The 21,854-nt window shown below is 53.3% G+C and overlaps 1 protein-coding gene across 3 annotated transcripts in view; it reads right to left on the reverse strand.

Moving 5' to 3' along the window:
• Positions 1–240: 240 nt before the first annotated feature.
• The window catches only part of TMEM266 (transmembrane protein 266), a 102,303-nt gene continuing 80,689 nt past the window's right edge, over positions 241–21,854 (reverse strand). For 2 of the 3 annotated variants that reach the window (XM_032468832.1, XM_032468833.1), the window contains 3 exons: positions 14,042–14,234; positions 2,302–2,364; positions 322–1,462 (listed from right to left, as the gene is read on the reverse strand). In XM_032468832.1, coding sequence (XP_032324723.1) covers positions 867–1,462; positions 2,302–2,364; positions 14,042–14,234 — 852 coding nt within the window. In that variant the 3' untranslated portion in view covers positions 322–866. Of the gene's footprint in view, positions 1,463–2,301; positions 2,365–14,041; positions 14,235–21,854 lie in introns of all 3 variants that reach the window. The other variant, XM_032468831.1, reaches the window with a different exon arrangement.

A 21,854-nucleotide genomic window follows, 5' to 3' on the forward strand; every position in this document is an offset into this window, starting at 1 on the left:
GACAGAATTTTAAGCTCCATCTTGGTGGGGAGATGATGGAGGGGAAGGAGTCACACAGCCAGGCAGTGTGAGCGCTTCCCACCCAGGGTCCAGGGCTCCTTCCACTCTGTAAAGGCCTCAGGGCCACCAGAGAGGGGTGGGGGCTCCCTGAGTGGGTTTTGAGGGCCAAAACGAATGAGCCACTCCGGGTTCCACACCTGGGCTAGCAACCACAGGGACACCTCTGCCTTCTGACGTCTCAGTGCAGCTATTTTTTATTATTAAAGCCAAGAGTGGAAAATGACTGTCCCCCCACCCACATGACCCTCCCACCCACTTCCAGATCCATCCCTTTATGTCCCGTGAAGGTGAAAACTAGATTTGTCTTGAAAAGACTCGGAAACGCTCATGCCTCAGTGAGAGAATGAGGACAAATGGAAGCGGCTCAGATGGTCTGTCGGCTCCACCCAGGATTCCTGGAAAAGACGGCTTGGGGGTGGGGCTGGGCAGCCCCTGCTCACAGTGCTGTTCCCGAGGGTCCGGGGTGGGAGTCAGGAACAAAGGCAACGGAAGAGGCTGAGCTGGCCCCCACGCTCTACCCTGCTGAAGCTGGGCCACAGGCTGGTTTTTGTAAAAATGGTTTTAAAAAACCCCAGCCACGAGCACCACCCTCCCCTGAGCAGGGCAAGAGGAGGCGCCAGCTCTGGGCTTTGAGGTCTGAGGCATATGGCCTCCTGGCCTGGCGTCACCTCCCTGGAGGCAGGCAGCACCCTGAGGGAGGCCAGGCAGGCTCCTGGGCCCCGAGTGTGACCCTTGGTGGCCTCCGGGGCCATGGGAGAGTATTGAGATGGCTGTCTCCCCACCTCCACGCAGCCTGCCTGGAGGCTCTAGGCTTCAGGGACCCTGTGCAGCTTTTGTTCTTTGGATTCCAAAGATCTGAACTTCTCCTCCAGCACAGGCACAGCAGGCTGGAAGTGGATCACAGGCTTGATCTGAAAGACAGTGAAGCCCTCCTGGTTCTTCTGGTTGAACAGACTTACCCTGTGCTTCAGCTCGGGGCTGGTTTGGGCCGAGCCCGCGGGGCTGGGCCAGGCAAGCGGGGCTGGGTCCAAGGCCCTCTGGGATGGGCAGGGGTCCTCCGACAGGGAGGACAACAGGTCCTGGACCATGGCCTCTGCCATCTGCTGCTTGGAGGGTGGTGGCAGTGGCAGGGGAGAGGGACTGGGCTCAGAGGAAGGCTCCTCGCGGGCAGTGCTGCAGTCCGTGGAGGAGCCCAGCGTCTGGCTGCTGTCGCTCTGGGCCCGGGTGACAGAGCTGCGGGTGGTGCGGGAGGCGCTCTCGGAGGTGGCGCTGGCGCAGGTGCCGTTGCTGCCGAGCTTCAGGGGCATATCGACCGAAAAGAGGTCAGAGGAGATGTTGGGCTGGTGGATGTCTATGGCTGCCGTGGTGACCATGCACACAGCTGGTTCTGGGACACCGCTGTCTGCAAGAAAGGAGGGGCTGCGGGTCACACTTCACCCTTGCCACACCTCTGTGCACCCGGATGGGGGCAAGTCTGAGATGACCCAAGTCTAGGAGTGGGGATGCATGGTGGGCAGTGAGTGGATTGGGAGAGAGGTCCAGGCTAGGGATGGTGGTCTTTGAAATCAGCAGATTAGGTGAGACTTTGGAAGAGGAGAGGGAAGAGTAAAGAGGGTCTTAGGGGGCTAAACTGTGGAAAAGAAAAAATTCAAATACATTAAACATGAAACACAATATAGCCTTCTAGCCTTACAGTGGAGAGTCTACAAGGATTTAAGGGCTGTGAAACCCAAACTACAAGATTCAAGACATTGGCTAAGGAGAAACAAGACACTGGAGGACGGGATATTGTTTTAAAACTCAACCTTTCCCATAAGTGAAAAGCACTAGGTCCCCTGGGACTTGACCAAGTGCAGGAATGAAACATAAATCAAGTGGGGACGTGCCCAATGCCTGTTGCTTCTCAAGCCCAATTATGCTGTTGCCTCACCCCCGTCACACTCATCCTGAAAGCTGCTCAGGTTGGGAGGTGCTGAGGTCACTCACATTTCTTGATTCCAGGCCCCTTCCATGCCAGGGTGCCCCATGTCACTCTTTGGAGATCCCAGAGCACTCCCACCCCAGCACCCACAGCTCTAGGGCTGGAGTTTGTCGGGAGCCTTGAGCTCTGCCTGCAGTTGTGGTTCACAGGCACTGGGAGATGGGCAGCCAGGCAGAGCCGTCCCCACCCTCGATTTGAGGGGTTGCCCGGGCCACACAGAGGTTCTGGTACTTGCAGACCAGCCGCCAGCACAGACTTACCACTGCTGGGCCCGTTGTAGTACTGACTGATGTAGCTGTTCATGTCATCTTTCACCACAGCTTCTACAGAGGAGGGGACGGAGAGGGGTGAGTGTGATGGAGTGCCAGAGCGTCCAGGGGTAGGGGCTGTGGCCAGTTCACGCTCCCCTACCCCAGTACTCCCACCCCTACCCCCATCACCACAAGAGGAGGCACTTGTCTCCCACAAGCTCTCTGCCGCTTTCTGATCCTCCATAGGGACTGCATGTCTCATTTGCCCCAGGGCTGGGCTGGACTGGGTATCAGGGACCCAGGTTCTGGTGAAGCATCCAGCTTGCTGTGACAGGATGGGCCCTTTACTTCGCTCCTCAGTTTCCCCACCTCTGAGATAAGGGGTGTGGAAAAGTTCCTCAGGACTCTTTCTGCCAGGATGTCATGAGTCCCTGAATCCACATGAGGTTCTCAGGGTCACCATGAGTGCCGCCCTCAATGCAGAAGCCTCAGAGCCCTGTCTGCAGCCTCACGCAGCCAGCGGCAGAGGCTGATCATGGACGACGACCCCCTGGTCCTGCACCCGAGGACCCCGTCTTCCACACTGCACAGGCATGGACCTGGGGCGCCGGGCATCCCCACCACCAACACCATTCCTAGTACATGGTAAGTGCTCAGTAAATCGTTGCAGAATGAATAACCAATGAGAAGGTATAAAGCTGTCCAGGTCAAGGGAGATGGTGTGGGAACAGGGTCTCAAAGAAACACTGGTTCCTTGTCCTGCTAGGGGTGGGGAAGGAACAGGAGAGAGGAGAAATTCAGACACCGGAGAAGGGGGAGGGGGAGAGCAAATGACAGGAGACCACAAAAGCCACCCTAAGGAGCTGAGCCTTGTCCCAAGCACAGTGAAGGAGCCACGGGAGACTCTGAGCACAGTCTGGTGTGAGTCACTCCCAAGGCTGCGGGGAGAGTGACTGGGAAGGTGCCAGACTTCAGACAGGGAGACCCGAGACTGCAATGCCCAGGTGAGGGAAGTCAGGCGGTGAGGGAGCGTGGGTGGTGCCTGATGGGGCAGAAGAGAAGGGTGGGGGTCCACACCCCGAGGAGCCATGGTCTGCAGGTGACTGGATCCAATGCTTCGGTGGCCGCCTTCCTGTGCACACCTGAGATGGCTGCAGGAGCCAGTCTGCCCTGGTGCTGGGAGGCCATGTGGCAGAGCACACAGCAACCTGGCTCTTAAAAGCTTTTTTGGCCTCTTTTGATCTTTAAATGCCTGCGGTCAGAGGTGTGTTTTGCATTAATGCCTGCGCTGAGGGAGGGGCCCCAGGCTGGCTCCAGGCCCTGCTTCAGGATCAGCCAGCAACGCTCCCCCAGAATCAGACAGCAACACTCTTCTCTGGCCGTTCATAATTTATGTTGTAAATGCTGTCTAGCCCTGCAGGCCGCCTTGGGAAGTGGGAGGTGGCTGGAGTGACTGCTCCCAGCAAGCAGTGCGAGGCGGAAGGCCAAGGGGTCCACCAGGCCAGACAGGAGGTTCTGGTCACTTATCTTGGTTTATCCTGAGGCCATGGCAGCAGGGACTTGTGATGCAGCTGTAGAGAGCCAGCCACGTGATGTGGGCAGGACTGTGCACTCAGCTAAAGTATCCACTGACCCATGAAACTACTCCAAACGGGCTACTTGCAGGAGGCGGCCTGGAGTGAACGAGAAAAACCCAAACCTTGGGTCCCTTCCTGGTGCTGCCACTGGCCCAGCGAGGGGGCTTGAGCAGGTCACATCCCCGATTTGGGCCTCGTTTTATCATCTGTACCACCAGGGTGCTGGCAGGGCTCTTACAGATGGTGACACCACAGGGTTAGCGGGCTCCCGACCCCTCCGCCAGCCCTGAAGTTCCAAGAGGTGAGAGTGCAGAGTGGGAAGGGACCGGAGGCCCCTGGCCTATTCCTCGAGCCCCCAGTGCAGGAATCCCCTTGACCCCTGCCTGACGGGGGCTCCCCCCAGCACGGCCTGGGCACCGCAGGGGAGGGAGCTCCTACGCCTTTGTTGAGCAGTTTCTCATTCATCTGTGCTCAACAGGATTAGTGGGCCTGACCCTCTGCCTCCAAGGAGCACAGTCAGGGCCTCCTGGGGACATCCCTGCCTTGGTCAAGCAGCCAATCTCCATCTAATCAGGAAATGCCTACTGTGTGCAAGCCCTGTGGCTCCTGGTCCTGCCCCCCAGGCGCCCTTTCTGCTTGCAGTCATACAGACAGGCCATCCGACACCTGGAAGGCCCTCACATCCCTCCTGACAAGTCTCTTCTCAGGAACCACAGTCCGTTTTCCACCCCTCCCCAGTTTTCCAGCCTCTCCGCTCTGAAAGCTTCACTGTGGGTTCCAAATGTGACCAGAATGGGGGGAGGAGAGAGGAGGGAGCTGGTGTTTACTGTGCCCTTCAGAGCGCCAGACGGCAGGTTCCGCGTGTCACACGCTGGTCTCCTTTAACCCTCACTGCTGCCCTGCAAGGCTGGGGTGGTTTAGCAGACCAGTCCTTCCCAAGGTCTGGCGTGATCATTCCCCTAATGCAGCCTAACATCTTCCAAGAGGGTTTAGCAACCGCCCCCTTCTGCTGACTCATGAGCTTGGGGCCGACGCCTCTCTGCAGGAGCTGGGGCCAGGCCAGCCAGACCTCTGCCCTGCCATGGCCGCGTAACCCCCACCGGGGACTTCACGTTTATCATCTCAGGCAAATGTCAGCCTGTTGGTTTCAGCCCAGAGGTGCAGCCTGCTGAAAGCATTCTGAATCTTGATTCTGTCTACGAAAGTATCCTCTCTGCTGACTCAGTGTTGCCCATTGATTTGAGGATGCTCACATCTTCACCCAAGCCATTGATAAAAATAACCAGACATCTCTCCTGAGCTTCTGACCAGCCTGGCCAACTTGACAGCTCCTCCTGGGTGACCTCCAGCTACCTCTGACTCAACATGTCCAAGATAGGACTCAGTTTCTCCCTCCGCTCCATCCTGGTGAGTGGTTCCCTCGCCCACCCAGGCTGGGGCCCTGGTCACTTGCCCATGCTTCCTGTCCTCCTTCACTAACAGCCCAACTTCTGCCAAATCTGTGACCAGTCAAGGGACCCAGATGCCCTCTCCTCTGGCCGGTAGTCCAGCGTTAAGTCAGACCTCAGAGAGAGCCTTCCCCCGGACTCTCATCATGGCTATGGGATTGCTCACTCCATGGAGACGCTGACCCAGGTCTCCAGGTGGCCACTGGTGGTCTGTCCAGTCTGCATTTGCTCCCTCTGCTCCAAACCTGTACCTACACGGGGGCCTCAGAGTGAGCTTTAAGACAAGTCTGAAAGCAAGGCCTGCCTGGACTTCTCTAGCAGTGCTGACGCTGCCCGCCCCCCCGACTCCCCGCTCTCTGCTTCAGGCAGGCCCTCTTCACAACTGACCACTTGGGTGGAGGTTCTGTCCTCATCCACACAGGGCCCGGGAGCCTCTGAGGGCGGGGGCCACATTTCACTGACTCTCCCCAGCACTTAGCATGGGGCTTGGCATATGCCAGCCACCAGTAAACAGGGTGACTGGACAGTGACTCTGGCTGGGTCAGGAGCCTGCAAGGCCTCCCAGGACCATGCCCCTCACCCTCTGGGCGCTCTTTGCAGCATGCAGCACAAAGCCTGGCTCCCTGTGCCTGGTACTTCCTGCCCAGAGACGAGTGACTGCTGGGTGTCTGGGAGCTTGAGGGGAGGGAGGAGAGACAGGCACAGACCCTCGTGGCCAAGAAGAGGCCCTCAGTCAGCCTCCACAAGGGGCTGTCGACCTTCCATCCTAGAATAACCCCTCTGCCCCAGGGTTTGTTTTGATTTGGCACCAAGGAGCCCTAGGGCCAAGTAGGAACCACCCCACAGAAGGACTGAGCTGGCTGACCCTGAGGGTACAAAGACAGGCTCCAGGAGAAAACAGCCCAGGTGTCAACCCAAGCCCTGCAGACATTTGCTGTGTGGTCTTAGGCAAATTTCTAGCCACTCTGAGCCTCAGCTTCCTCACCTGTAAACGGGGATAAGAAATGTCTACATGCTGGTGAGCCTTACGATTTACTGAGATAATGAAGGTCAAGTCTCACCTGGGGCTGTCCCTCACCTCTCTGAACCCCGGCCCGCAGTGTTTGCTGCCAGCCCCAAAGTCTCGGGTCATTTCTGTAGCAGCTGCCACCGCTGCTCTTGGCCGCCCAGCGCCCTTCTTCCTGGGTGTGCGCACTCCGCGAAGCGATTCTGACTAATCCTCCCAAAGCTGGTTAAGTGCTGTGGTGGCAACGCTCATCATGTGGGTTTTGCTCCTTGGGCAGAGCCCCAACCTGCCCAGCGAGGCAGAGCTGGAGAGAAAGGGGCTAAGTCAGCCAGGCCTCTCAGAGGCAGCAGGACTAGCCAGGCTGTGGGGTCCAGGGGGCCAGGACTGCACTTCCCCACGTCCCCTGCAGACGCGGGCCCCAGCGCCCAGAGGGAAGCCCTGATTTCTGGTCGGGGCTCCCGCTCCCAAACTCCAGCTTGCTGGTCCACGGCTTGGCAGCCCTCCCTAGGGGAGGACACTGACATTCACTGAGCACCTGCTGTGTACCAGGCATGAGAGCTGGACATGTGACCGAACGTTCAGTCCTTCTCAGTGAAGATGTGCTTCTGCTATGATTCTCACTTTGGAAAAACTGGGACTCAAACACAGGACCAGCTGCATAAATTGTGGGGCCCCTTGTTTAAAAGCATTAAGGCCCCAAAATAAACTTCACTCATATGTGGTCAATTACTTTACAACAAAAGAGCTAAAAATATACAATGGGGAAAGGACAGTCTCTTCAACAGATGGTCCTGGGGAAACTGGACCCCTATCTCACATACACAAAAAATTAACTCAAAATGGATTAAGACGTGAATGTAAAGACCTGAAACCATAAAACTAGAAGAAAACATAGGTGGTAAGCTCTTTGACATTGGTCCTGGAGATGATATTTTTGGATCTGACACCAAAAGCAAAGGCAACAAAAGCCAAAATAAATAAGTGGGACTCAACCGAACTAAAAAGCTTCTTTACAGCAAAGGTAACCATCAACAAAATGAAAGGCAACCTTCTGAATGGGAGAAAATCTTTGCAAATCATATCTGATGGGGGCTAGTGCCCAAAATACATAAAGAACTCCTACAACTCAATAACAACAACAAACAATAATCTGATTAAAAAACAGGCTGAGGATCTGAATAAACATTTTTCCAAAGAAGACGTACAGATGGCCAAAGGGACATGAAAAGGCGCTCAACTTCACTAGTCACCAGGGAAGTGAGGTATCACCTCACACATGGTAGAATGACTATTATCAAGAGGACAAGAAACAATAAATGTTGGCAAGAATGTGGAGAAAAGGGAACCCTTGTACACTGCTGGTGCAGCCGCTGTGGAAAACAGCATGGAAGTTTCTCAAAAAACTAAAAGGAGAACTACCATATGATCCAGCAATTCCATTCCTGGGTATACAGCTAGAAAAAACAAAAACACTCATTCAAAAATATACATGCACCCCAATGTACAAAGCAGCATTATTCACAATAGCCAAGATATCCAGGACATGGAAACAACCTGAGTGTCCATCAACGAAGGGATAAAGAAAATGTGATACAAACACATGGATACACACATATACATACGATGGAATATTATTCAGCCATAAACCAGAACGAAATCTTGCCATTTGCAACAACATGGATGGACCTAGAGGATTTTATGCTAAATGAAGTAAGTCAGACTGAGAAAGACAAATACCGTATGATCTCACGAATATGTAGAATCTAAAAATAAAAAACCAAAAACAAGCCAGAAAAAGCCCTGAGTTCATAGATATAGAGAACAGATTGGTGGTTCCAGAGGCGAGGGTTGGGAAGGTAGGTGAAATGGGTGAGTGAAGAGGGTCAAAAGGCACAAACTTCCAGTTATAAGTCATGGGGATGTAATGTACAGCATGGTGACTATAATTAACACTGTATTGTGTATCTGAAAGTTGCTAAGAGAATAAATCTTAAACATTCTCACCATAAGAAAAAAATTCTATGTATTGTGATGGATGTTAACCAAACTGATTATGATTTTGCAGTTATACAGATACCTACTCATTACCTGGTATACCTGAAACTAATATGTCAATTATTTATATATATATATATATATATATATTTGTCAATTATACCTCATTGAAAGAAAAAAAGCATCAAGAAATTTCAGGAGAGTAACAGCAGAGCATTCAGTCAAGTGTGAGTCCCTGGGTGACTGCTGCATAGGTCACCCCACCGTGCAGCCAGTCCTGCTCAGACTGAGTAACTTGTTCAAGGCCAAGTTGAGATTCAAACCCAGCCCTGAGTCAAACCCATGTCCCTCCCTCAGTACCACCCACACCCTCTTCCCTGTCAGCCGCCTCACTGTGAAGCCCCACCCCCAGGTCTGTTTCTACAGATCTGGGGCTCCCCCGGCTCCCCGGTGCCCCCTATCAGGCACACAGACCAGAAGGCCAGCAGTGGCAGGAACCTCGACCTGCCTCCATCAGCACACAGGCCTCTCCTCTCCCAAGGTTACACACTGGTGCCAGCTCTGCTTGGCAGAGGGAAGGCCCAGACCGGCGGGCCTGGTGCACCTCTGTAGGGGTTTCTCGGAGGCTGGTGCAGCGTAGGGGGACGCCGAGGTTCACTGTGAAATATGGTGAATGCCGTGGCACTCCCACCAGGGGCTGTAATTCATGAGTTACGGGCGAGCTTCAAGCCTAATAAATTTGGGAGGGAAGCATTAATGACTACACAGGGGTACTGTGAACTTGGCAGGCCCCGGAGCCGGGAACTTTGCAGCCTGGGTTTTAAAAATGATTTGTGCAGGAGCAAGTTTAAACAGAAGCTGGTCGGCGTTAGTCTGACTGTGACCCACTGGCAGCTGCTGAGACCGCGGGAGCCGCTTCTCCTGCCTGGGCTGAGGCCAGCAGGGCCCTCTCCCGAGGCTCCTGTGACTTGGCGCTCACGCCTGCAGGTTCACCCCCGGGTTGTCTGTGTTCTATTGTGACATGGTGAGCCTCAGAGCCCTCGCTGGCCTGATGGTCATGGTTAGCAACAAACGCTGCCCTTTCTCCATTTCTAGAGCGCCCCTAGCTTGTCCAGCCATAATTTCTAATGTCATGGAAATCCCTCCCTGGACACAGCCCCTGGTCAAAGAGAGATCAGCTGGGGGGTGCCCTGTCTCCCTAGCCCATCTGAGGCTGTGAATCATGCATGCCACTTGCTAGACCCCTAGGCTTCTGCCCTCTGCCCCCGAGGCATTGGCTTTCCTATTGTCGGCTCCGGGGACTGGCCATCAAGTGGCTGATAGGGAATGCACTGTGCTGGGCGGAGTGGGCTGGGCCAGGGGAGCATCTATGGGGCTGGGAGGAGGTGGGGGCATCACAGAGGAGATAAAAGGGAGATTGGGGGTGGGATTCCAGGGCTAGACTGGGGTGGGGTGGGGGTGGGGCACTTGCAACTGTGTGTTTAGCATCTCTATGGGAGGGTCAGCACAGACCCATGACACCCGGCCTGGGACATGCAGCCCATCACTTTCTCCCTTCCTATTCTGCCCCCTCTGCTTCCTCCTGAAGTGGCCCACCATGGGGACCTCAGAGAGGGGAGGAACAGGGTGGAGAGGCGGGGACTCAAAACTTCAAAGCACTCCTAGAATGAGTGGGATTATTCTAAAGATTTGGTTTATTGGCAGACTCTCTGAGCCCAGATCTTGACTCCCTGTGAATCCAAATGTGGCACCAGAGGTCCAGGGTATGGAGGTCATTGGCTGAGGGGACAGTAATGGCCAGGCTGTTATGTCTCGAGAGCTAAGGGTCCGGATGAGAAAGACAGAGGTGCTGTGGAAAGTGTGGCTGGACTGGAGGTGCTCAGTGTTTAAAGGTGGGCACACCTGGAGAACAGCAGCAAGCAGGCGCAAGCGCCAGGTGAGCTCAGTGTCGAAATGGGCTGTGAGCAGCTGCCACAGCCGACCAAGGGGCCGCCCACTAGGAGAGCAAGGACTGCAGCTCCTCCAGCTCACTCCGCTCCATCGGGAGGAAGACCCCAGGGTGGGCCAGGAGATTGTAAACCCGCTCCTCCCATCCTTGGGAAGCAAGATAAAGTGGGCAAAAGCTGCTGCTGACTTCTAGAACTTTCAAAAAAAATATTCTTGTATTCTGGATTCTACAAGCACCAGCGTGGGGAGCTGAAAGCCAAGAGTGGGGTTTCTGGGGTGGGCTATTACCAGATGGCCCCTGAGCCCCGAGAAAAGGTGTAGGGCCGCAGGACCCACAGGGGAACAGGTGATGTCACAAGCCTTATTTTGTTCTTTGATCAGTAGTGGGATGCAACAAACTACAGCGAGCCTGCTGAGGGTCAGGTGTGGGGGTGACCTGGCACAATCGGGACCCAGTGGGAGTTCATATAAGGCCTTGAGGGAAGGGTGTGGTAACTGGGAGCTCACTCTGAGATGAGTTTTAAGGATGAAAAGAAGTTTGGCAGGCAGGCCTGTCCTGCCAGTGAATAGCATGTGGAAAGGCTCAGAGACAAACTACTGCACAGAACACGTCCCAAACTAAAAGGTGTTTCACTCAGCTAGAGTACAAGTGAAGACAGAGTGGAGGGAGATGGGGGTGTCGGGGTACAGCCAGGGACAAGACCATCCAGGGTCTTACATGCCACCTGTTACAGGTTGAGTCACTGTGTCCCCCAATCCCAAAGTCCTGTGTTGAAATCCTAGCTCCCAGGACCACAGAACGTGATCTTATTTGGAAATGAGCTTGTTGTAGATATTAGTTAAGATGAGGTCACACCCCAAACCCAGTGTGACTGGGGTCCTTATGAAAAGGTAAATTTGGACACATACACAGGGAGAATGCCATGTGAAGAGAAGGCAGAGATCGGGGTGATGCTTCCACAAGGCAAGGGCGCCAAGGATAACCAGCAAGACACTGGAAGCTGTGGAGGGGCCTGGAACAGTTGCTCCCTCACAGCCCTGCCAAGGCCCAGATCTCAGACTTCCAGCCTCCAGAACTGTGAGACAGTAAACGCCTGGTGTTCAAGCCACCCAGTTAGAAGTATTTGTGTCGGCAGCTCCAGCAAATACCAGCCAAGGAGTTAAGTCAGGGAACGACATGAAAGCTTTATGGCAGACCTCGGTGGGTGTGTGCAGAGGGGACACAGGACTGAAGAGGGCACCTACGGGGGCAAAGCTCAGGTCAGGGAGCCGCGCAAGGCCCAGAGACAAGGAAGGCTGAACAATGCAGATGAAGAAGGGGACTGTTTCAAGACACACCTAGGCAGTAGAACCAGCAGGAATTGTTGACGGGTTTTGAGTCAGGATCTACAAACCCTGGAAACCTGGAGTAAAGGCAGGAATCAAACAAGCTACAGCTGAACACAGATGAATGTCATCTACCCGGGGGTACAAAAAGCCAACTGCCCAAGGGTAGGCTATGGGGACATGGGGCTCAGCAGAGCCATGTGGGCAACACGTGGGCCTGGCTCCTCTGTGAGCTCAGACTAGGCAGCCACCACGAGGCTTGAGAGCCGTCCAGCCTCATCACAGGGGTCTTGGGTCCAGAACCCTTGGCTCTCCGGCCTGGTCTTGCAGCTCCCCAAGAACTGCGTTTAGTTCTAGAAGTCACTCTGAGAGGGATTGAAACACTGGGGTGCTCAGGGAGGGGCAGTACAGCGAGAACTTGGAGAGCTTGTCCCCAGAGGATCAGCTGCCAGAATGCAGGTAACGGTCCCTGGATGAGAAAACACTCAGCAGCCAGTCTCTGAGAGGATGTTTCAGCTGGGAGGGCGCCCATCAGACCTTACGTAAAAGCTTCGTCCAAGGAGGAGAGGGAGGGGCAGACGTCAGCTTGATCAGAGGAGGAATTTTCTAACAGGTGCAGCCATTTGAAGCTGGCTTGGCCTGAGCTTCCCTGGCTGGTCCGGGGGAAGCCAAGGCCACGTGGCCTCTTGGGAGGGGTTCCAGACGGGACTGGTGCATCAGCTGAAGGGCTGGACTCAGAAGCCCTTCCTGGCCCCACATTCTAGAACTCTAAGATCAGAAGGTCTCTCAAAAGATCATATTAATAGCAATCACCCGACTCCCCATAACCTCTTCCCAGTGCCTCATGGCCTACAGAGCTTTCTCACACCCATCATCTCCTCAGACTTCCTGCGAGGCAGATAGAGCTGGACTTAATGAGCCCACTTTACAGAATGGAACACTGAACCTCAAGTCTCCGAGCTGGGGCATGGCAGAGTCTGGAGCTCTGGCCTCTGGCCTCCCAACCTGCCCAGCCCTGCCTGGCTGTTGCTGCCCCAGGAAGGGGAACACGGCGCACCAAGGTGAAGTGGGCCCCAGATCAAGCTGAGTTTACGATCCCCAGAGCCTGAGTTCCAGGCCCAGCACCTCCATTTCTAGTGTGTGACCCCATGAAATTCTCTCGACCTTTTTGGGCCTGAGTTTTTTCCATAAGAGAGAAAGAAGGCATGAGGATGAAATGAAATCACACTGTAAAAAGCTTCCCTCGGAGGAGCTTGATGAATCTTAGTTCCCTTACCTTTAGGTAAAAATGTGAGCATGAAAATGTATTCTGAACAATTAGGGGAAGTCAGTATTTGAAAGAATATCTTGGTAAAGTGAAGAAACCCCTTCATCATCATCATTTTAGTAGTAACGTTTCCAGGTGCAAGTTAGGGCAGAGAGGACGCAGACAAGAGTGGGGAAGGTGCCTGGGGAGGGGAGCCTGCGTTTGACGCTCCCAGGAACCACCCCCCGCCCCCCAGCTCAGCCTCTATCAAGGCCGCGGATCTCCCCTGCTGGCTCCGGGGCCCCCTGAGCCGAGGCCAGTTCCTGGCCGGAGCCCATCAGAACACAGCCTCCCCAAACCCCACAAAGGCTCAAACCTGATAAGGCTGCATCACCAGGTGAGGGTATTTTCATCCCCAATCACAAAATACTTCCACCTGACATCCGCAGGGCTACTCTGCAATTCTGGAGGCCGCTGGCACCCACTTCCTGAAGCCTCACAACCCTGTGAGGAAGGCTCAGCATTGTTCCCATTTGACAGCTAGCAAAACCAGGGCCCAGAAAGGTTCACTCCCCTGGACGAGGTGACACAGCTGGTCTTCTATACGGTCTCTGCCCTGGGGTATCACTCGTGCTCCCATCAACACCAGCATCACCTGCCCATCAATTTACTGCCATCCCCAAGACTTAGGTTCTGGGCTGTTCTGGCCCCAGGCCTTGGCTTTCTCTCTGGGCCCTACAGGGTCGGACAGTCCCGTAGGAAAGTCCTAGGCCCCCGGCTGGAAGCCTAGCTCTACCATTTATTAGTGATGCACCTTTGGACATTTTTTCGGGTCTCGGTGCCTTCATCCGTAAAGTGGGAAAATGAAGCCTCTTCCAAGAGGTTGCAGTGAGGACCGGGGGAATAATACACGCAAAGCAGCCAGTGGCCCCCAGGCATGAAATGAGTAGGCGCCACTGAAATCAGGTTGAGGTCGGGTCAAGGCAGCTTGAACGAATGCTTTCTCCTGAGCTCCGAAAGGCCTTCCCGGGGGCACTGATCCGGGAGCACCCCCCCAACCAAATCGTGGGTGGAGATGGGGGCACAGTCCTGCATGGAGACATGCTCCAGCTCCAGGGAGCTCCGCACAAACCCCTGGGGCTGGGGGCGGGCTGGGGAGAGGGCTCCCCGCACGGGGACTGGGGGAGGTGCCCGGCGGGCCTACCTTGCGCGGGCTGCAGCTCCTCCACGACGCCCTCGGCCGCCGCTGTCTCCTCCGCCCACGTGCCGGCCTCCACCACCTTGTAGCGGCTGCGCGGCTGGCTGAGCACGTGCGGGGCCTGCAGCGCCGCCTCGCGCTCGGCCGCCAGGTCCAGGTCCTGCTGCGCCAGGTGCGCCCGCAGCTGCCGGATCTCAAACTGCAAGAGCGAGAGGGGCGGGGGTGGGTGGTGGGCTGCGCGGAGGCGGGCGGGGCCGTGCACCCGGCCCGAGCCTGAGGTCCGGGCGCTTCGCTCTCGCGGGAGCCGGGAGGAACGGGCTGAGCAACCCAAGGCTGGAAGGGGCGTGCCTTACAAATCTCCCAGCAACACTAATCGCAACAGTCTCTGACGTTTATGGAGCTTTTTCCAAATAATAAAACGTGTTCGTGCATCTCATCTCTGATACTGTGTAGCCTGGCCCCATTGTGAGGGCAGGATGGCCATGAAGGGAAACCTAGCTGTGGTTTTCAGGAAGAGCGCTGGAGGAGGGTCAGGAAAACCAGATTTGAATTTAATTCTAATTACTCGCCTAAATGTGCGACCCATGTGGAGCTTGTCAAAAGGAGAGCCTTATTCAGGTGTCTTACATTGATGATTCATGGAAGACAGAATCCCCACAACATCCAGGGCCTGCGTAACCAGCTGTGGGAGCCCATCCTGGCATCACGGGCTTACTGGGCTGTGCCCAGTCCATTCGACTTCCAGCAACACCCACAGCCCTCTTCTAAGGAACTGTTCTGTGGTCTGGTGGATGGCTCCTAGTCAGACTAGACTGCGCTGGGCTCTAGTGCCAGTCTTGCGGCTTACTGCCATGTGGCCTTGGTTTCCTTATCTGTAAAATGGGGGTCCTCACCCCATAAAGCTCTTTGAAGACTTGGGTGCTTCATAAAGGCTTTGTAAAAAGCTGCACACATTTTCATTTTGGTTTAATTTTTAATTGGGGCCAGTTTTTAGAAAGGCTTCCAGATGCCTCTTGGGTTTGTGGCTGAGATGGCTTTCCTGGGCCACTCTGGGGCCAACCTGGGCCACCTGGGTGAAGGCAAAGTTTAGGCTGACCCTAAACTTAGGCCGGGTTGCGGGCTCAGGAGGAAGGGGAGAATTCACTGCCACCTAGTGTTCTAAACACACATTGCACCACTTCTGCACTACCAGGCAGCCTCCCGTCAAAACCGCAAACACCTGAAGCAGGCAGAGTGGTGGGGGGGTCCCAGGGAGGCCCAGGCCTGAGCTCCCTAGCTAGATTACCTCCTTGCCCATGATGCCCAGTCTCCAGCCCTGGCCCCTCTCTGCAGTGTCAGATCACACCTCCACCTGACAGCGACTCAGAATTGGGTCATGGGAGTCACAAACTCAGCCTAATCTCAACAGGACTCCACTGTATCCGCAAGCTTGCCCCTCAGGTCTTTGCGTCCCATTTTAGCTGGAGCCAAAAAGTAATCACCTCCCTTGATTCCTGACTTTCCCTCACCACCCGCATCCAAACTGCCCTCAAGTCCGGCTCCCTAAGTGCTAAGTGCTACCTAAGCCTGCCCCGCTCCCTCTGCCTCCACTGCCAGCTCAGCTGGACGCCTGCAGCTCTGTCAGCTCTCTGCTGTCCATTCTTCAACAGGGGTCAGAGGGATTCTTGTAAACCTAGATCTGATCATGTCACTCCCTCGTCCGTAGACCTCAGTTGGGAGAAAACACAAATTTTTACCCTTGGCTCACAAAGCAGGTGCAGCTCTGGCTCTGCTCAGCTGGCCCACTTCATCTTGGTCTTTCTCCCTTTACCTACGGCTGTGACTCCGGCCTCCTCATCATTCCACAAACACACCAAGCTCAGGGTCACTCACTGCCTGTATCACATGGCCCGCTCCTCTTGGGGGTCTTCCTCGACCCCCCACCTAAGGCAGCCACCCAGGCACTCCGTCACGTCCCCTGTTTGAATTCTCTACATTGCACTTAGCACCTTCTGATATTTTTGTTTATTTTAATGTTTTTTTTTTTTTTGATGAAAGTGAAACACACAATTAAAGCATTCACTAACACTAGGGTGGCTGGACAGCAAATGGCATCAGGGCAGCTTCCCGAAGTCAGTGTTCTTTGGAGAGCCCATCACCTCCTGCCTGAGGACACACCTCTGGCTACCTCTGCGCTGGGAGCAGGGCAGGGGATGGGGCTGAAGGTCCCGCCGTGAGAGGAAAGGACTTTCACTTGACCCTCATGTTCAGCTGTGCACCTGTCCCCAGGGCCCTGCCTCACCCAGTGCCCACCTGCAGAGTCCTCTGGTTCAATTTCTCCAGAGGACGGACTTCCTGACTTTTGTAGCGTGGGGGGAGCGTGGGTGGAGGAGACCTGGTGGTTCAAATATTATGTTTACAGACTTTTAGCCAACACCCCTCCCCTGTGGTCAGCTTCAACTCACCCTCCGTCCCAGACCCTCAGGGGTTCTGAGGGAGAAATTAGCCCGTTTCCTCACGATCCTCCTCCACAGGTGCTTAGTTAAGAGTCTCCACTCGGCTAGATCGCTTATCACTTTCCCGTCCACTCTCCATTTTCCCCAAATCCACTGAAATCTCTATCCTCTTTGTCCTGCTGGGCAGGACTTAAGAGAATTTCTTATGTGTTTATGATTTTTGGTCTTTACTGTCATCTTAGTGGAGTTTGGGGAAGGAGATCAGATAAATACATGTGGTCACTCCACTGTCCGCTCTCACCCACAGTGGTATTAATACCACAGTGCTAGTATTAAAAAGGGCAGGGGCAGATTTGTAGTGCAAGCTAATCTCTGTGGTGGAGATACTCCCACCACGGCCAGTTTCAAACTGCCAACATGACATCATGCAGAATTGGGAAGAAATTTGCACAGTGGGCTCTCACGAGCCAGTGAGAGCTCCAGCACAGCACCGCCACCCTCACCCTCTGTGAGAGCAGCCGTCCAGGGTATAATCTACAGAAGAGCAGGACAGAGAATATAACCTCTGTAAGAGCAGGGATCTTGTCTGCTTTGTCGCCTGGTACACAGGAGGTACTCAATAAATCTTGCTGAACAAATCAATAAATGGATGAGTGAAACTAGTCAGCTTTGCTCAATTTCAGACTGAGCCCTAACTCCAGCACAAACTGGGCCCCAACCCTAACCCAAAGCTGAGACAAAGCCTGAGCCCCAGCACTGAGCCCTGACCCTGCTCACACACTGAGCCCTAACCCTGGTCTCAGACTCGGCTCAGACACTGGGCCTCAACAACCCAGCACTCGCGCAGGGCCCCTGGTCTCAGAGGTGAGAAAGCGAGGCTGGCTTACTATAGGGTGGCCTTCTGTGCAGAGGGAGAGGGTCCGAGCCACCCTTCCCGCAGCAAGGTCACATAGGGCCCATTAGGCAACCCTCCTTAGCTCTGCTGGGGCTGGGAGCCCCTCCTGCCCAGGCTGATCTGCACTTCCCGTGGGCACACCCAGCCCACTTTCTCTAAGGCCACTCATCAGGGCCGGCAGGCCCAGCTAATGGCCTCCTAGGCCACTCTGAGCAGATGCATTATTGATAACTTGTAATTGATACCGAGCTGCCCATGAGTGTCCCACTGGAATTCAGGCCAGACAGCCAGAGGCCAGGGCTTGCCCAGTTCCAGGCGCACGTGGGCAGACATAGTCATGTACACTGAAATAAATTTCAGGCTAGAGGTATGGACCCCAGTGTGTGGTAGTTCTCCCATCCATTCCTCTATTTATTCATTCACTAAGAAGCCAGGTAAAGCATGGTGAGGGCTATGTTGAAGTTCTGTTATGTGTTTTGGAATGAAAATGCCTCTCCCAGCTTGGAAGTGAGAGACCTGGGTGGCCCCAGTGACGGGGGCTGTCTGCTGCCCCGCACAGGACAAATTTCCCAGGAAAGTCCCAAGGGCCAGCTCTGGGTGGAACTTGTAGCAAAGAAGGGAGGCAGGGTATGTCCGGGAGACAGAGAGGACTGGGAGGTAAGAGGTCTGGGGAGGTGGGCAGGGCCACACCAGGCAGAGCCTTGTAGCCATATAGTGAGACATTTTAAGGGCTTCAGCCCTTATTTAAAGAGCAGCAATAAACCACTAACATCTTTTGAACAGAAGAAAGGAGCAGTGGAGGTGGTGGTGCAATGATTCAGATGAGCATTTTGAAAAGACAGTGCTGACAGCAGAGTGAAGAATGGACTGGATGGGGAGAAGCCGGGGTGGATGAGGGAATCCAGCTGCAAGGCTACCACAGCAGTCCAGGCCAGAGATGACCAGAATCTGGACCAGGGTAGAGAGAGTGGAGATGGAGGTGAGAGCTATTTGGGGGGTGAAAGCATCAGCGTGGACACAGATCGGAATGGGGGTGAGAGGAATGGCAATGTACTTTTACAAGCTTCATACCCAGAGGGTGTGGGGTGGCTGGATGCTCTGAGCCCTCGCCCTGAGGAGGAATGACTGACTCCTTACAGAGGTACTGCAGATGGGCTAAAGGGCCCCCAACTCTGGTCCTGGGCTGTGACAGCCCAGGGGGCTGTGGGGACGTCCTAGCTGGGACCCTCAGAGCCTGGCTCCGGACTCCCCTACACTGAACATGGTCACCTCGGCTTCCCCAGTTGACAAGGGGTTATCCAGGGGTCCTAGGGTATCAGGGCCTCATTAGTCAGATGGGTGAACTAAGGCCCTGAGATGGGAAGGAGGCTTCTGTGCTGGGGAACAGGGCAGGGTAAAGGCTAGGACCATGTGGTGCATCAGAAGCAAAGTTGGGCCCAGAACCTGTGCCTCTGGCTTCCAGCCCCACAGACCTTGTGTTATGGGCGAGATGGAAGTGATTCAGCTCAAACAGAATACAGGGGAGCCTGATGGTAGCAGGGGCCAGGAAGCAGCAGGAGGCCCTGACATGGGGAAGAAGCCAGGGCTGGAGGCAGGGCCCGAGCTCTTGGTCCATCACCCCTCCCTCACTCTGACTTTGGTAAGTCTCTTTTCCTCTTCCACTGTGTGTTCCGTAAGGCTAATGGCCTCGCTGAATTCTGTTCTATAACAAGCTCTGTGCCGGCTCTGGGACTCTAACTGGGAGGGAACAAAGTGCACGTGAGCTCTTGCTGCCATCTTGAGGGCCACCCCTACTCCCTGTGAAATACCCCACTGCCGGAGGGCCAGGTCTTTAGAGAAAGATAACATAATCCAGAACCTCGAAAACGCGTCATCAACAATGCGTCACACACAATAAGAATCGCTATTCATTGTACTTTGGTGCAGCCATTATGGAAAACAGTATGGAGAGTCCTGAAAAAACTAAAAATAGACTTACCATGTGATCCAGCAATCCCACTTCTGGGTATATATCCAGATGGAACTCTAATTCAAAAAGCTACATGCACCCCAATGTTCATAGCAGCAGTATATACAATAGCCAAGACATGGAAACAAACTAAATGTCCATCACCAGATGACTGGATGAAGAAGTTGTGGTATATATACAATGGAATACTACTCAGCCATGAAAAGAATAAAATAATGCCATTTGCAGCAACATAGATGGACCTACAGACTGTCATTCTAAGTGAAGCAAGCCAGAAAGAGAAAGAAAAATACCATATGATATCATTCATATGTGGAATCTAAAAAAGAAAAAAAGGACACTATGAACTCATCTACTAAACAGAAACAGCCTTGCAGACATAGTAAAAAATCCTATGGTTACCAGGGAAAGGGAGTGGGAAGGGCTAATTTGGGAGTTTGAGATTTGCAAATGTTAGCCACTATATATAAAAATAGATTTTAAAAAGTTTCTTCTGTATAAAAAAAAATTTAGCCTGGAAAGAAAAAAAGAATTACCATTCACGCAAACAAGCAGGAAAAAGTGATCGATTATCAGATCATAAAGAGTTAAGAAGCTGCTTAGAATTTGCATAGAGGCTGACCTGTATAAATATTTGAATTAACAGACAAAGGCTTCAAAATAACTGTGAATAATATGTTAAAGAAAATAAGGGGAAAGATGAACAAAATGGATATAGCATTTCAGTGGAGAAATAGAACCTATAAAGGAAGTCAAATGAAACTTTTAATGAAATCTTGGAAACATGCTGTACATCAGAAATCTACACAACATTATAAACTGACTATATTTCACTTAAAGAAAAAAAAAAAGAAAGCCTAATATACAACGTCTGTAATTGAGTACTGAGTGGGATGGGTTTAACAACAGACTGGACAAGGTAGAAGGTAGGGATGTTGAACTTGAGGATAGGTCTATAGAAAAATATTAAAACTTACAACCACAAAAAGAAAAGGGAGAGAATAGGGGAGCAGAATAGGGTAGAAGAGAGATGTGAAGCATGACTACAAGGTCTGGCACACGCGATCGGAGCTCCGGATGGAAAATGACGAGATGGGTCCGAAGCAATGCATGAAGAAGCAGCGGCCAAAAACTTTCCAAATCTAGTGAAAAACGTCAACCCACAAATTTGAGAAACTTAGAGAACCCCCATGAGGATAAACACAAACCCCCCACACCTAGACCCTGTCGTCAAACTGCTAAACAGAGATAAAGGGAAGCACCCATGGTTCTGAGGCTCTCCAGGGCTCACGTGGGCCTGGGCCTCTGGGACAGAAAGTGGCATAGTGGTTTTGAGGACAAAATGAAGCAAATTTTCCACTGGTACACTGGCCCATTGAATAAAAAATAAATAAAAAATCCTGTGATTTGGGAAGAATGAAAGTGCAGCCCCAGCCCTACAAAGGCACATCCTTAGCTAAGTATCTGTAATCAGATAACCTGACCAGCTCAGCTGGATCCACAGGGAACCCCTCCGCATGCATTACTGCAGTGAGTCAGGCCCCTTCCATTGGGCTGGGCTTTTAATGCACGCCCAGGCAGGGCCAGACCCCCGGGGCGGCGGGGCGGGTGCACCCAGCGCATCTCTGCCTTTAATGGTCTGGTCTGTGGAGTACAATCATCGCGGCCTTGGCCTGATCAATGCACACTTTGGCCAGAAGCTCGACGGTATCTAATGCAATAGCAATAATTTTCTTCCATCCTATTAGTGCTGTCTGCACAGGCCGCCCTGCCTTCAAGCCCATCTGCTATTGGGATGGCATCCAATGTTTATTTCCATTAGTTTCACCATTGTTGGTAACAATAAAACTCAGGAGACAGTTGCAAACTAATGATTTAGGAGTAGGGTGAAGCTGAATTCGACCTTGGCCCCTTTCCATCCACTGTGAAGATGACTGGTAGTTGGCCATAAATTTAAATTATGGCAAAAGGATAACATAAGTTATTCCTCTGATGGCTAATTTTATCAGCTAAATAGGCTTGTCATTAAAGCTATCGGCTGTTTTACAAATCACTTTCCATGTTAAAAAAAAATACACTTCATTTCCCACAGTGGGGATCTTGAATAATCTGGGTAACAAAGCCTATTGTGCTTTGAGCTGGAGGCTTGTGGCCTCTGAAAGAAAAGAGGGGGCTCTCTGGAATGAGCTAGCACCCCCAAAGCCAGGGTAGAACCCCTTTCCTGCTGTTCCTGACCGACCGAAGGGGCTGTTGGCCCTTAAAGACAGTGGAGTGGATACTGCCCTGCCCCCTACCACCTGCCTCCAGGAAAGCCTACAGCTTAGGGTCCAGATTATCATCCTGTTTCTTCAGGAAGCAGGCCGGGGAGACCTGCATCGTCCAGGGAGGATTAACACAAGTGATCATTCCTCTTGCTGTTGGGACGGGGGTAACGGAGGCAGGAAGGACCGTGAGCCTATCCGGTGACTGTGCAGGTGGACTGTTTGCTTCTTGGTGCACAGATTACTTTGTCAGCATCTG

This window comes from Camelus ferus, chromosome 27, assembly GCF_009834535.1.
Source record: "Camelus ferus isolate YT-003-E chromosome 27, BCGSAC_Cfer_1.0, whole genome shotgun sequence".
Taxonomy (NCBI): Eukaryota; Metazoa; Chordata; class Mammalia; order Artiodactyla; family Camelidae; genus Camelus; species Camelus ferus.